Below are 13,549 nucleotides of genomic sequence, written 5' to 3'. Positions count from 1 at the left end.
AAAGGGAAAAAAGGAAAAAAAGAAAAAAAAAGAAAAACTATGGTTGGGAGTATAGCTCAGTGCTTGGCAAGTACTTAGCATGTGCAAGGCCATGAGTTCAATCCCCAGGGACAAAAATATACAAAATAGAAAAACAGAAAAAATTGATAAAGTGTAAGTAATTGCATTCAATATGACTCTATAATCATTAATCTGACTTAAGCAAATCATATATCCACAAGCTAATTCTTGCTGATGATTCAAAGCAATGACAGCATGCCTATGTTCTCAAGAGGTGACTAAAGAAACTTTTCAGCCTATAAAGTAAAATAGCTTAACATAAGTTAATGACAGAAGAAATGCAAGCTTCAGTTCAATAGTAGAAACAAAGACACTTCCATCTTAAATTCAACCATTTGAATTTGAAGAAGTGGCTCAGACATTTCTTTCTCTACTTGGTGAATTATCTGAAACAGGCTGAAATACTTCAAGCCTTTTTATGATGAATAGAAGGGTTTTTGAGTTCACCAGAATACTTTTTCCCCAAAAAAGATTACTTTGAATTTAATACAAAGTACTTTGCTATACTGAAGAAAATATAAACAAATAACTGGAAGATGCAAATGCTTATTATTCTTGAATGTCTGGAGTCAAATATAAACTAACAGGGCAGGGCTCACAGTTGATTTTTAAGTCAGTGAGCTTGAAATGCAAATTTAAAAAACTGATGTAGAAAACAAGTACTGTTACTTCAAAATTACTAAAGAAGTACCCAGATACAAATTTAATTATGAAAATACAAATTGATGAAATATGAATGCATTTTGCTTTCAGATTGTTTGTTGTCTTAATGCAAAATATAAGAGCAGGTTATATTATTATAGCACAGATTTAAAATAAAAAACATATTCCAGAGTATTGAAATTCTTTCATACAAATACAACCTAAAAAAGGGAAGCAGATAACTAATCTGAGAATATATCATATATAAATCTCCTATTAATTTCACTTGTGAGAAGTCCCTCCCCAAAAGAAAAAGGTAAATGTCACAAATTTTTAAAATCTCTATTTTACATTAAGCAATGACAAACTCAAAAACTGCAAACACATGCAATGACAACTACAAATATCAACTATTTAGTTTTACTTTAAATACAATGTTTTTATGTTATAAATGTCATGGAACCAGGAATTGAAACAGTTCACTGTACATTCCTGGAAATAAACTTCAAAGCACATCTGGTTTACATTTAACTAGTTATGTCACTGGAAACACAATCTAAACCACAGTTCTTGCTGTAAAAATTTTAACTTTCACAGACTCTCAAAGCTCAAACAAAAAAAGTAAAATAAAGATTCTGTAACTTCAGTCTGAAATATAGAGCACCTTTCCTCTCTGTTTATTATATATTTAAAATAGCTTGTTGAAAACATGAATGAAAAAGTTCATGAAGAAGGCAAATATATACAGAGAAAGCTAGAATCTTCAAGGAATCTGCTAATAATAATAATTCCCTGTTTAGTCCTTGGAAATTAGTTAAGGGGGAATAGAATGAAGAGAACTGCTTTAGGCAGAGAATTCACTGTTCGCATGCAATAGTGGAAATCAGGAGACCCAAAGGAAAATAGATTAGAGGCCTGTGGGTCTATTTGTTTTTTTCTGCAAAACACTTAATAAAATGAAAATGCAAATAACTTAGTGGGTAAAAAGTGTAGAAATAAGTTATTTGGATAGGTTTCCCATGATAAATCATTTTTATTTCTGTCAATGTCAGAAGGCTACAGCAAAGAATTTCTCTGTCATTTCTTCTGTATTTATGTAACATGAACATCTTTTCTATGAATAACAGATAAAATTTGTTTTTATATTAAAGAAAAGGCTCAGAGTATCAAGAGTAAGTATGATTTGAACAGAATAAACACAGATCCCTCTTTCTAACCCTCCCCGCTGCCTGGTTTGCTCCTTAAGTGTCAACATTAATGTAAATGCCCACGATTACACTATTAAACACCATTGGCTCCTACTCTTCTTACTGGCTCATGTAAGCAGACGTGTGTCTGACTTTTACTTCCTTGGTATTCAGCTCTCATCTTACTTGTTACAGTGGAAAGAATATATAATTCATAATCCTTGACAGTTCGGTGTGAGTACAACTCAGAATCAGACACCATCCATTTAGTCCCACACTATGTCTCTCTCACAAGCTCATCAGAGGGTATCATCACTATGGATGGGAGATCTAGTTGTAATAATCAACAGCTTAAGATGATATCCTAAGGTGCTCTTGCTCTCAAAATTTTCCAAGATTTAACAGCTTACCCTTGAGTAGACAATGGATAAAACAAATTAAGGGCAGTGGGCAGGAATCGTAAAAATCGGGAAAAACTTTTAGAAGTCCCTTCTCCCACGCCTCCCTAAAAATGTGTAGAGGAGATACGTCTTCACAAAGTCCCTTTTTCAGAGCAATTCTGAAGGGTAATAGGTATCAGAAGAGGAAGAGACCCTGTAGTTAAGTATATTCAAGAAGTCCAAGCTGGTTTAAAAAGAGACCCTAATAACCTTCAGATACTCCCAACTCTTAAGGGGCCTCCTGCTCAGCAGACCAGAGAACTTCAAATCCTTCCACTAGGAATGGATGACTGATCCACTCTGAGCAGTTTTCACGAAGCTGTTGAAAAGTGGAGAAATAGTTACCACTGCTAACTTTAGAGAAAGAAGACTTTATGCTGAGATTTTCTTTTTCTTCTCTGTTTTTTTTCTTTCTTCGGGCTAATTACTGTTTTTCAGTGGCCCTTCCAATTCAATCCAAACTTAGAATTGCACTATGTAATTGCATTTTGTTGACTTGAGCCGAGTCATTTGGTTTTGGCATCTCACTCTATAGTCCTAACCTGCTTCTGTTCACAAGAATGCTTTGAAGTTAAACAGGAAGAAGAAGAGAGAATGCTAACATCTTTTTCACATAATATTGCTATTGCAGTTTTCTTGGCTATGGAGCCACTAAGAAACAAATACTTTAACAGATAAGGAAAGGGCTATTCCATAATAATTAAAGATGAAATCTTTTAAAACAAGTGTCTGTTCTGAAGCAGTAATTACATATGAGAAGGTTCTGGAAGCATTAAGTAGGCTCATACATCAAGAATTAAACAAGGACAATGACTAGTAGTCATGCCACAGAGGATTCTGAAATATAACTTTGATGGGGACACAAAAATATAATTGAATGCATTTTCACTTGGCCAGTGTTTCAATGAAACAAGGACTTCCCTAAGTGTCCAACTCATTTACATAACTTCCAGTGCAGAAAAATGTGGTTCAAAGAAAGGGTTTTTTAAACATTGGTTTATGAACTGTAAGTTCAAATCATATCTATTTAATTATTAATTGGAAATGACAATTTTCTTAGACTATAAATTTCATGAAAGTGATGATTTTTACTTAGGTCTCAAATGTTCTCTGGGCCAATCTCTTGGGTAAATCGCCTATTTCACAAATAAAATGTGCAAGAGCTGACTTGTCCATTGCAATTCAAGTTCCTACGTTTAACATGTCACAGTGGTTTTAAAAAGGGAAAACAAAGTAATCACACAAAAATCTGCCATTTTATTTCAGCAAGTGAAACAATATGGTTCCTTCCACTCTTCCCCCCCCCCACTTCAAAATGTTTGTTTCAAGTGTTGATGATATTTTATCTGAATGAAATAAAACTGTCAGTGTTTATACACTGGGTTAGATGCATGCTATTTCTGAAACTACTGGATTAGCTGAAAGAGATCATTTTCTAAAAAATTCACACAAGCCTTTTTTGAGTATACTATTTCATCACTGTCGGTGTGATTGACAGGTGTCCATCTCTAGGTACTTTCTTGTCACAGCTAAGGTAAGGAAATAGCTCCTACCTTCACATGTCTCCGTCTCTGTCCGGAACACATAGCCAGGGGGGCACGTGCAGCTGTAACTTCCTGGCGTATTTCGGCACAGTCCATTATCACAAAGCAGTCTGTTCACCAAGCACTCATCGATGTCTGAAAGCAATCATTGGAAGACAGGAGATATATGTATTAAAATGTGTATCACAGTGATCAACAATATTTTATTTTTGTTTTTTCTCTATTCCTCCTTTGACTTAGTCTCCCTGTACCACAGCACATACTTTAATCTTAAGCAAAATATATTCAGTTTTATTCAAGTGGGACGTTCTGATGCTAGAGGATACTTCTAAGATCTTTTGGAGGCCTTGAAAAATATGTGCGGTTGCAAAGGCTTCATCACTATTACTTTGTTCTCCATTTACTTTTTGTTCCACAATAGGACTACAATAGGTTTATTTATTTCATTTATTATTATTATTAAATTTACAGTTCTGGGGATGGAATCCAGTGGTACTTTACCACTGAACTATATCCCTAACCCATTTTTACTTTTTGTTTTGAGACAGGGTCTCACTAAGTTCCCAGGGGTTGGCTTCAAACTTGTGATCCTCCTGCCCCAGCCTTCTGGGTAGCTAGGGTTACAAGGTGTATGCTACTATACTGGGCTTCATTAAATATTTTTTAAAATATATTTTTTTAAATTGTAGATGGACACACTACTTTTATTTTATTTATTTTTATGTGGTGCTGAGAATCATACCCAGCACCTTACATGTGCCAGAAAAGTGCTCTACTGCTGAGCTACAACCCCAGCCCTTCATTTAATATTTTAAAGCACTAATGAAATATACAAAAAAAATACAAAAATATACATATAGGCTAACTCATTTGCCTATATGCTTATCAATATATAATTAAAATGACAGATGGCATTTTTCTAATTAAAATTTGAAAAGAATGCTTTTAACAACAGTTTTTGAAAGGTTTTCCTTAATTTCCCGCTATGCTTTTTTTTTTTAAGGTTGAGAGAGAGAGGGAGAATTTTTTAATATTTATTTTTTAGTTTTCGGTGGACACATCTTTGTACGTGGTGCTAAGGATCAAACCCGGGCCGCACGCATGCCAGGTGAGCGCACTACTGCTTGATCCACATCCCCAGCCCTCCCGCTATGCTTTTTTACCTCAGAAACAACTGGTTACTACTGAAACACTAGTGATGAACTTTATGGTTTCCTACAGAATTCTAGAACAGCCTAGCAAAGACTGTCCAAATCTTGAATTTAAGAAACTCATATTCACCTTTATCTTCATAACCTCATTCTCATTTTTACAAGTGCAGTTAATGATAGAAATAAAAACTGTGTTTGGGGTAAAGACTTCCTTTTACTTAAAATTATATGTTTCATCTTGCAAATAACAATTGTCTCCTTACAGACAGTATGCTGACACTGTGAAGACATGGAAAACAGATCAGAAAAAAACCCCCATCTCCTATAATCCCATCACCATGGTAAAATCAGGTTTTATGTTTGATCTGATCTTTTTGCTTTTGGACACTATGTTTTTACTTCACTTCTGAATCTTGATATGAACTTCAAAAATTAACATTTTATTTTAAGGATTTGTATAAGTTTTCCCATTACTGTGTGATGTTTTATCAAGTAATGGTTTTTTACTCATTTCTCCATACTCGTGAACTGAACTGAGTCCCTCATAGAACGATGTTGAACTCCTAACCCCCAACATCTCAGACTGTGAACTGATTTGGAATTAGAACTTTTATAGATATAATAAAGTTAAAACAAATTGGCGTAGGTTGCAATTCATCCTGACTGGTGTCCTTATAAGAAAGGGGAAGTGTGGATGGAGAGAGCAACACAGAGGGAAGATGAGGGAAGAACACAGGGAGAGGACCACCATGGCTCGTGTGATGCATCTACAAGCCAAGGAACTCCAAGGATTGCTGGCAAAGAGCAGAAGCTAGAGGAGGGAAGCAAGGATCCTTCCTACAGCCATCAGAGAGCATGGCTCTGCTGACACCTTCATTTCACTTTGGGCTTCCAGCCTCTTAAACCATGAGAAAATAAATTTTAAAAGCAACCTAGTTTGCGGTAGTTTGGTACTGCAACCCCAGCAAACTGAAACACTATTACTAGATTTGGGCTTTATTTTATTTTCAAATTCTAGTTTTAATTTTTCCAAAATTATGTATATACCTACTTTAAAGAGTTCAGTAGTTGTAAAACCTCTTTAGTATGTGAATGTCTCTGAACTTCCTATATTTAGTAGTGTACCCATGTTCTCAACTGCACCTGGAAGCTGACCAGGAAGTGACTGCTTCTGGTTTATAAAAGCTAACTTGGTTTGCACACTTTTAGAAAAGTTCGATAATTTTTGGCTGGTACTCTTCCCTGTAGGTATCAAGTATATTTTTATAAATCTATAAATCTATCTGTATGTATGTCTTCAACTCAAAACTAAATGTATATGTTCAGTAATAAAAATGATTACCAAAAACGCAGAAAAAATGTATTTCTTTTTAATCTATAACTTGGCTTTAAAAGTCATCAAGGACTAGTTGTAAAAATTACCATGCATAGTAATGGATCAAATAACGTTCATTTTGCAAAAATAGATTTAAGTGATATATGGGAAAATCTAGATTCTCTGCAAATTCTTGACTATCTAAACTAATAGAAACAACCTCAACCTCCTTCCCATTCCTTTATGTTAAACATATATTACAAACTTGAGCTTTTTCAAATGTTCTGTTCAAATTAAAAAAGGAAACACCTTTATGGCAGTTATCATGTCTACATATGTTATTGTTACTAGTTATTTCTTTATAAAGTACTCTTTGTCTGTGACACTTCATTTTCTTATTATTACCCATATGCCTGTTAATTTTTATCTATTTGTTTATTTATTTATTTATTTTTAAATTTTAATCTGTTATATATGACAACAGAATGCATTACAGTTCATATTATACATATAGAGCATCTGTTAAATTTTGAAGTACTTAGTGAAAATTTATAGGATTGTAGGAAAATTTACAGGATTTATAGAAAAACTACAAGCCATTACTCATGTATTCATTCATTTAGAAAAAAAAATATTTTAAATACTTTAAGTACCACTAAGATGTTGCTACTGGGTAACAAAACTTGTTGGATTCTGATATTTTTACATCAACGTATACCATAATGGAAACAAGAAATACTGTAACATGTCTAGTTTTAAACACCTGTTAGTTAGACTTTCATTTCTCTTCTCATTCATGGGATCAAAATATATGAAAGGCTCATGTATATATATATAAAAAACCCTTACCAATGCAGTTTCGTCCAGAGGCATCTGGTTCATAGCCACTGTTGCAATTACAACGGTAACTGCCACGTAAGTTTTCACAAATTCCATTGGCACATATATCGGGATCCAAGGCACACTCATTGATATCTGCATTTAAATATAGAAAGTATAATAATCATAGACATTTTATTATTGGTTGATAAATTCAGATCTAATGAAGATCCTTCAACAGATGAACTCTGCAAACCCACAATTCATCTGCCTTTCAGAAAGAAAAAAGAAATAAAATAATTGGTAAGAAAATAACTTTGAGGGATCCAGGATACTTTACTAATAAATCAGAAGAAAAATGAAAGGAGACAGAAATTCTAAGAATAAAACCATGTAATGTGTCCACATTTATGATAAATTATAATAAAGGAAATTTATAGGCTGTTGGCTCAAAATCCAAAGGAAAACTCATCTTGATAGGTATTATCACCATCCAATTAAAAGACAAAGATGTATTAGGGCGGCCTCTATAATTTAATGATCTCCAAAGGCAGGATATTTCTGTTTTATTATCTTTTTTTTTTTACAGTTTACTAAGTGATAAGATACTTAATAAATTTTCTCACTGTTGATAAATTGAAATGAATGGACAGATCACTTTAAACATGGCTGCCTTAGCATACAATGCTTTTAATAAGCTACGGCCATGACCACTGCTCAAGTAATTTTCCAATAGGAGGATAGTTCTGCTGGGGAGGCCATACTGACAGGGCATTAAAAAACAAACAAGCAAAAACCAAAAGAGATACCCCAAATCAAATTTTGTTCACTGTGCTCAAATTTTGGTGATTATTATTTTCAAGAACTTGGAAGACCTTCTTACATACTTTCTATAGACCCTTTTCTTTTTATATTCTGAAAAAATATCCTTGTAAGAGTTTGCTTCTTTACTCTGGTTTTGGATATTCATTTAAAGATTCACCATTACTGTCGACTAATTTATGTTTTCCTATACATGAAACATGAAAGCAGAAGAATATATATGAAGGGAAGATTAATAGAACCTTGTAGTTTTGCTTAAAATACACGATCTATACGTACACTAAAATGTAAAAGAACTTTAAAGTCATAAACATATAAGTGCTTAAATGCTCAAGATTTCATACTGGAAATTTGTTAGCCATAATATTAAATTTAAAATAAGAAAACATCAATAAACTTTATTTCTGTAGTTTTTGAAAAACATTTTAGTATTCTTAGATGTAAATAGTCTTCAATTATTTTAGGACAGTATATCCCAAACTTGATTCATATCAAATACCTCTTAACTGTATCTGCATCATGATTTAATATTTTCTCTTAAAGTTGACTCAGTATTGCTTCCTCTTAAGTGATTTTATCTATAAAATCATGAATGAGGTTTGTTAGTAACATAAGCTTATTTCCTAGTTAAATATTTATCCAAGATGAAAGCTGGTCTAGTGGAAAATACCACTTAATATCATTAACCATTTATCTGGATATAATTTACCTATTCATTTTTTATTTTTTGTTTTATTTGGTCTTAGGTATTGGACCCAGGAATGCTTTACTATTGAGTATATCCTTGGCCCTTTTTATTTTTTAGATTGAGAGAGGATGTCCTTAAGTTGCTTAGGCTGGTCTTAAACTTTCGACCTTATTGCCGTAGGCTTCTGAGTCACTACAATTATTTTGATTTAGAGACACTGAGTGTGCCACTGCACCAGCTCTTTGCCTTATTATTTTAAGGGAATGTTTACATAGTAAATATAATCATATTCATACTATAATTAAAATCTATGTAATTATATTAGTTACAAAGTTGAAAATGAATAAAATTACCTCTTCCATCCACAGTGATTCCTACTCCGCTACTACAAAGGCCATGGAATTCAGCTATATAATAAAAAAAATAGAAAAATTAAAAACTCTATACCTGTTATATATACAAGTCATTTTCCATTTGGAAACTACTTGGAAGAATTATGTGGATTAGTTTTTAAAATGAAATAAATTTTATTATTTTTTAGCACATCATTATTATAAGAATCCTCAAATCACAGGTAGGTATAAAAAATAAAAATCACTTGTAATCATCCTGAGTATCATTAATATATTGATAAATGTTACCAATGATTTCTATATATGGAAACTTTAAAAAAATGTAAAATATATTATAGAGATTGCTTTGTTTTCTTCTCAATAAAATAATAAGTCAAAACTTATTTAATATTTACCAAGTGCATGATCTTTTTCTAACATTTCACATCTAACAATTCAGTGAATCTTCCACAAACTACAAATAAGATGCTGTTGTTTTCTCTGTCTTACAATGGGGATAACTGGGATATAGAGATATGCAGCAACTTGACCAGGTCACAGAGATTTTAGGCCAGCAGGCTTGGCTCCTGGGCATCCTATCACAAAGAGGCCCCATTTAAGAATCCATTTAATATTTTATTCTCAGTTATGTGGTGGTGCCAATTTCCTTCAGTCTCTTCCTGAGGAAATTAGGTTCATCTAGCCTTGAACAAATATAACAAATAATGGAAAGTTCAAAATCACTAGGATAATCCCTTGAAAGTAAAAGTTAAGGTCTATGTGCCTCTCTTGAGGATTCTGATAGCCCTTGTTTCTTTTCTCAGACTACCTTCCCCTCAGCAGTATCCCTTCTGGCTACCCTCTCCATCACAGAACACACCAATTACCTATAACTTCAACACTGTGGTTAAATAAAAAAGTCACTTTACATTATCTATTTATTTGTTTAGAGAGAGTGGGAATCTTTTTATATAGAAATCCACTATTTGTATCTGTGTTTTATAAAATCCTGTTTGAGTACCTTATACTTTTTATCATAGAGGACTTCAAATTTCCTTATTGATTAATACAAATTGCCTAAAGATTAAGAAATGATGCATTAAAATATTTTCCCAGTTTACACGTATATTTTGGTCTTTGGTCTCTGCTTTGAAAGAGCCTCACCATAATAAAAAATTAAATACTTCATGTGAAAATTATTTTTTAATGTTTATTGTCATGAACTAAGTTATTTTTAAAAAAGTTTTCAACAATATTTATTACTTAGCCCATTTCCCCCCTCACTGATCTAAAATGCTTTCTTTATTATTTTTTATTTTCCCATTTATATCTAGGTCTGTGCCTAGATTTATTTTATGATTTCACTTATATTTTATCCAGTCTTGTACCAATATATTTTCTTGTATCATAATCATAATATGCCTTTTTCAGTTTGGTTTATTTTATAAAAAGATCCTCTTCATTGCCTTTCTTTTTATTAAAAAAGTCATATTCACTAATTCTTCTAGATGCATCAAATAATTCTTTTCGAGGTTTGAGCAATCAGTTGGGAATTACAAACCTCCACTTTGTTTTTAATGGAATTACAAGCCATCTACTTTGTGGAAATGCTGTTCTATCATTGTCCACAAGGAAAGTTCTTATTTATTTTTCAAGACCCAACTAAGCCCCCTCTGTGAAGTCTTTCCCAGCTGCCTCAGGCAGCAGATTGCTCCTTCCTTTGTGCTCTCCCAGTTCTTTGTTTATGTCCCTGTAGGGCACTAATCAGACTAAATTGTAATTTGTACGTTTGTCTGCCTATATTCTGAATAGTCCTCTACTAAAAAGCGATGAAGTCTGTTTTTGAATCCCCATTGTGCTTATGATATTCAATAGAGGTTTAGTGAAAGCATAAATGAACAAGAGTCAACCTTATCTATTTGAGGGTCTGGAACAACCAAAAAGCAGTGGTCTGAAACCTATGGTGTCAAGATTTAAAAAATAAAACTGGGTTCTTATGTATCAACCACTGAGAAAGAGGTAAGTAAACTTTATGCTATTTATCTTCACAATATCATCAGGGATCAAAGAAATGGAAGCTAACAAAAACTCGTAAAAAAAATCTGTGTAACAATCACAATATCAATAACAATAGATCTTTCTAGTCACCATGCTGTCTGCCTAAAGATCATATGTAAACCTAAGACAAATCTTACTATATCAGCAAAGAATTGGATTTCTCTTCTTCAATCCAATATGATGACAAAATACTTCAAAACTGATGTACTCTTCAGCCAAATATCTAATGTTACATTTCTCGATTCTTTGGTGGTTATAAAACCGGCACATGTTATTACCTGAATTTTTGGCAGGGCAGGGCTGGCAGGGCTCTCCAAAACCATAGTCGGGATTGGCACAGCAGCATTCAGACTTGGTTACGGCTCCGGGGAAAGGACGCACACACACTCCCTTCTTGATGCCACCGTAGCAGGTACTGCGCATGTGAGTATCTAGAAGAGGTAAAAAAAAAGGACAGAGGCTTGAGAAAGTGAGAGAGGCAAAGGGACTTCAAAACCAAAGGCTTCTTTAGGCTAAGTGGCCCCTAAGCTGGGAGTTTTTAGAAGGCATCTGCCATTTTCTCTTAACTTCCATCTTCAGCATCTAAACGTGTTAGGAAACCAACAAATGTTTGTTGAGTGACAGAAAGACGGAATGAATATCAGCTACTTTTTTTCTCAAGAGTTCTCTGTGCTACACAAGTAGTCATTATCCCACTTAATCAAAAAATGCCAGAGAAGTAGTACAGTCTCCTAGTAGTACATTGACAAGGGTATTTCACCAAAAAGATAACAATTAATTTATATATATATATATATATATATATATATATATATATATATATACACACACACACACACACATATATAATTATTTATAACTTGTTGAAATAATTATATCTAGCTTTTATGAAATGAGTCATCTAATGATTTCTTATAATATGAGATTTCTGGCTGTGTTAAACAAGTAGAAAGAGGGTGGTGAGATTCACCACCAAGAAGTCAACTCTTACAGCTTTTCTGCTTCTGCTGTGGCTGAGTTTGAGAGTCTGCTCCAAGTTACCCACAAATGCACAGCCTAACACAAAGAAGTATCGGCACAACTATGACACGATTGATGATTTCCAATATTGTCTTTGTGAATGCTTTGGCCCTTACCAATTATCTTGGAAGGCATCAAGAGATGGTTACATTATTTCTGTTTCCATGTCAAGAAAATGTGTTATGCTATTTTTAAGTCCTTTGGGTATATACTGGGATGTGGGATAACTGGGTCAAATGGTGGTTCCATTCCAAATGTTTTGAGGAATCTCCATACTGCTTCCAAAGTGGTTGCACCAATTTGCAGTTTTACCAGCAATGTATGAGTGTATCTTTTTCCACATATCCTTGCCAATATTTATTACTGCTTGTATTCTTGATTATTGCCATTCTGACTGGAGTGAGGTGAAATCTCAGTGTATATTATGCTAAGAGAAATAAGCTAATCCCAATAAACCAAAGCAAATGCTCTTTATAATATGTAAATTCTAACACATAACAAGGGGTAGGGGAAGAAGAATAGAAGTTCAATAGATTTGACAAAGGGGAATGGAGGTAACAGAGCGGGGCACAGAATAGGAAATACAGTGGAATGAATCTGACATAATTTTCCTATGTACATATATGAAAATACCACAGTGAATCTCAACATGGTGTACAACCACAAGACTGGGATCCTAATTAGAATAAAATGTACTCTATGTTTGTGTAAATAAGTCAAATTATATTCTTCTGTTATGTATAACTAAAAAGAATGGGGAAAACTGCCATTCACAAGTTTTAGAAGCAAGAAGATAAGAAGTCTATGGAGCTCACTGGAGGAGTAAGGCCATCACATACTAGTTTGTATTTAAAAAAAAAAAAAAGACTGTAAGTATAATTCATGTGCAGGTTTGAGGACACAAATTGTCCTAAGCTCTGATCTCCATGAGATGATCTTACATAGATTACTAGACTCTGTCATTACCCATTAAATATAGTTTATATAATAAACGAGAGTATATTTCTTAACCATCTATGCCTGAAACACACACAAAAAATGATATCTTATTTCCATTTTAAATCTTTAATGAGAACAGTTAGTCTTTCCCTGTTCTAGGACCCTGGAATGAGAAACCAGTTCCTATTTTACTATCAAATATAATCAAGCCACTGTCCACAGATGGACAGGATAAGAAGACTGTACCAGGAAAACTACCAGAATGTGCTCACAGGAACGCTTTGGTGGGAAGTTGAACTGAAGTGCTAAGCTATATCTTTTACATATGTTAACAAATTTCTACATGCTTTTTCTTTTTTTTAAAAAAATGAGGATTTTTGGAGAAATTTTCCAGGTCATTATCAAATTTCATATATCATTAATAAAATATGGGCAGATGTAAATGTTATTTTTTTTCTTTAATACTAACTTTTCCTTCTTATTTAAAGAAGCACCCTTCAAGGCTATGTCCTATACAGGATGTCACTATTTT

At 33.3% G+C, this 13,549-nt stretch overlaps 1 protein-coding gene across 1 annotated transcript in view; it reads right to left on the bottom strand.

The window, feature by feature from the left end:
- Positions 1-13,549, bottom strand: part of Fbn2 (fibrillin 2) — a 217,949-nt gene that overhangs the window by 73,950 nt on the left and 130,450 nt on the right. The window contains exons 16-19 of the mRNA XM_026415046.2: positions 11,337-11,489; positions 9,022-9,075; positions 7,189-7,314; positions 3,883-4,008 (exon numbers count right to left, since the gene is read on the bottom strand). Of these exons, the coding sequence (XP_026270831.1) occupies positions 3,883-4,008; positions 7,189-7,314; positions 9,022-9,075; positions 11,337-11,489 (459 nt within the window). The remainder of the gene's footprint in view (positions 1-3,882; positions 4,009-7,188; positions 7,315-9,021; positions 9,076-11,336; positions 11,490-13,549) is intronic.

The sequence above is a fragment of the Urocitellus parryii genome, chromosome 1 (assembly GCF_045843805.1).
Source record: "Urocitellus parryii isolate mUroPar1 chromosome 1, mUroPar1.hap1, whole genome shotgun sequence".
Classification (NCBI taxonomy): domain Eukaryota; kingdom Metazoa; phylum Chordata; class Mammalia; order Rodentia; family Sciuridae; genus Urocitellus; species Urocitellus parryii.
The sequence above is the reverse complement of the archived record's forward strand: the minus strand, read 5'-3'. Positions and strand labels throughout refer to the sequence as shown.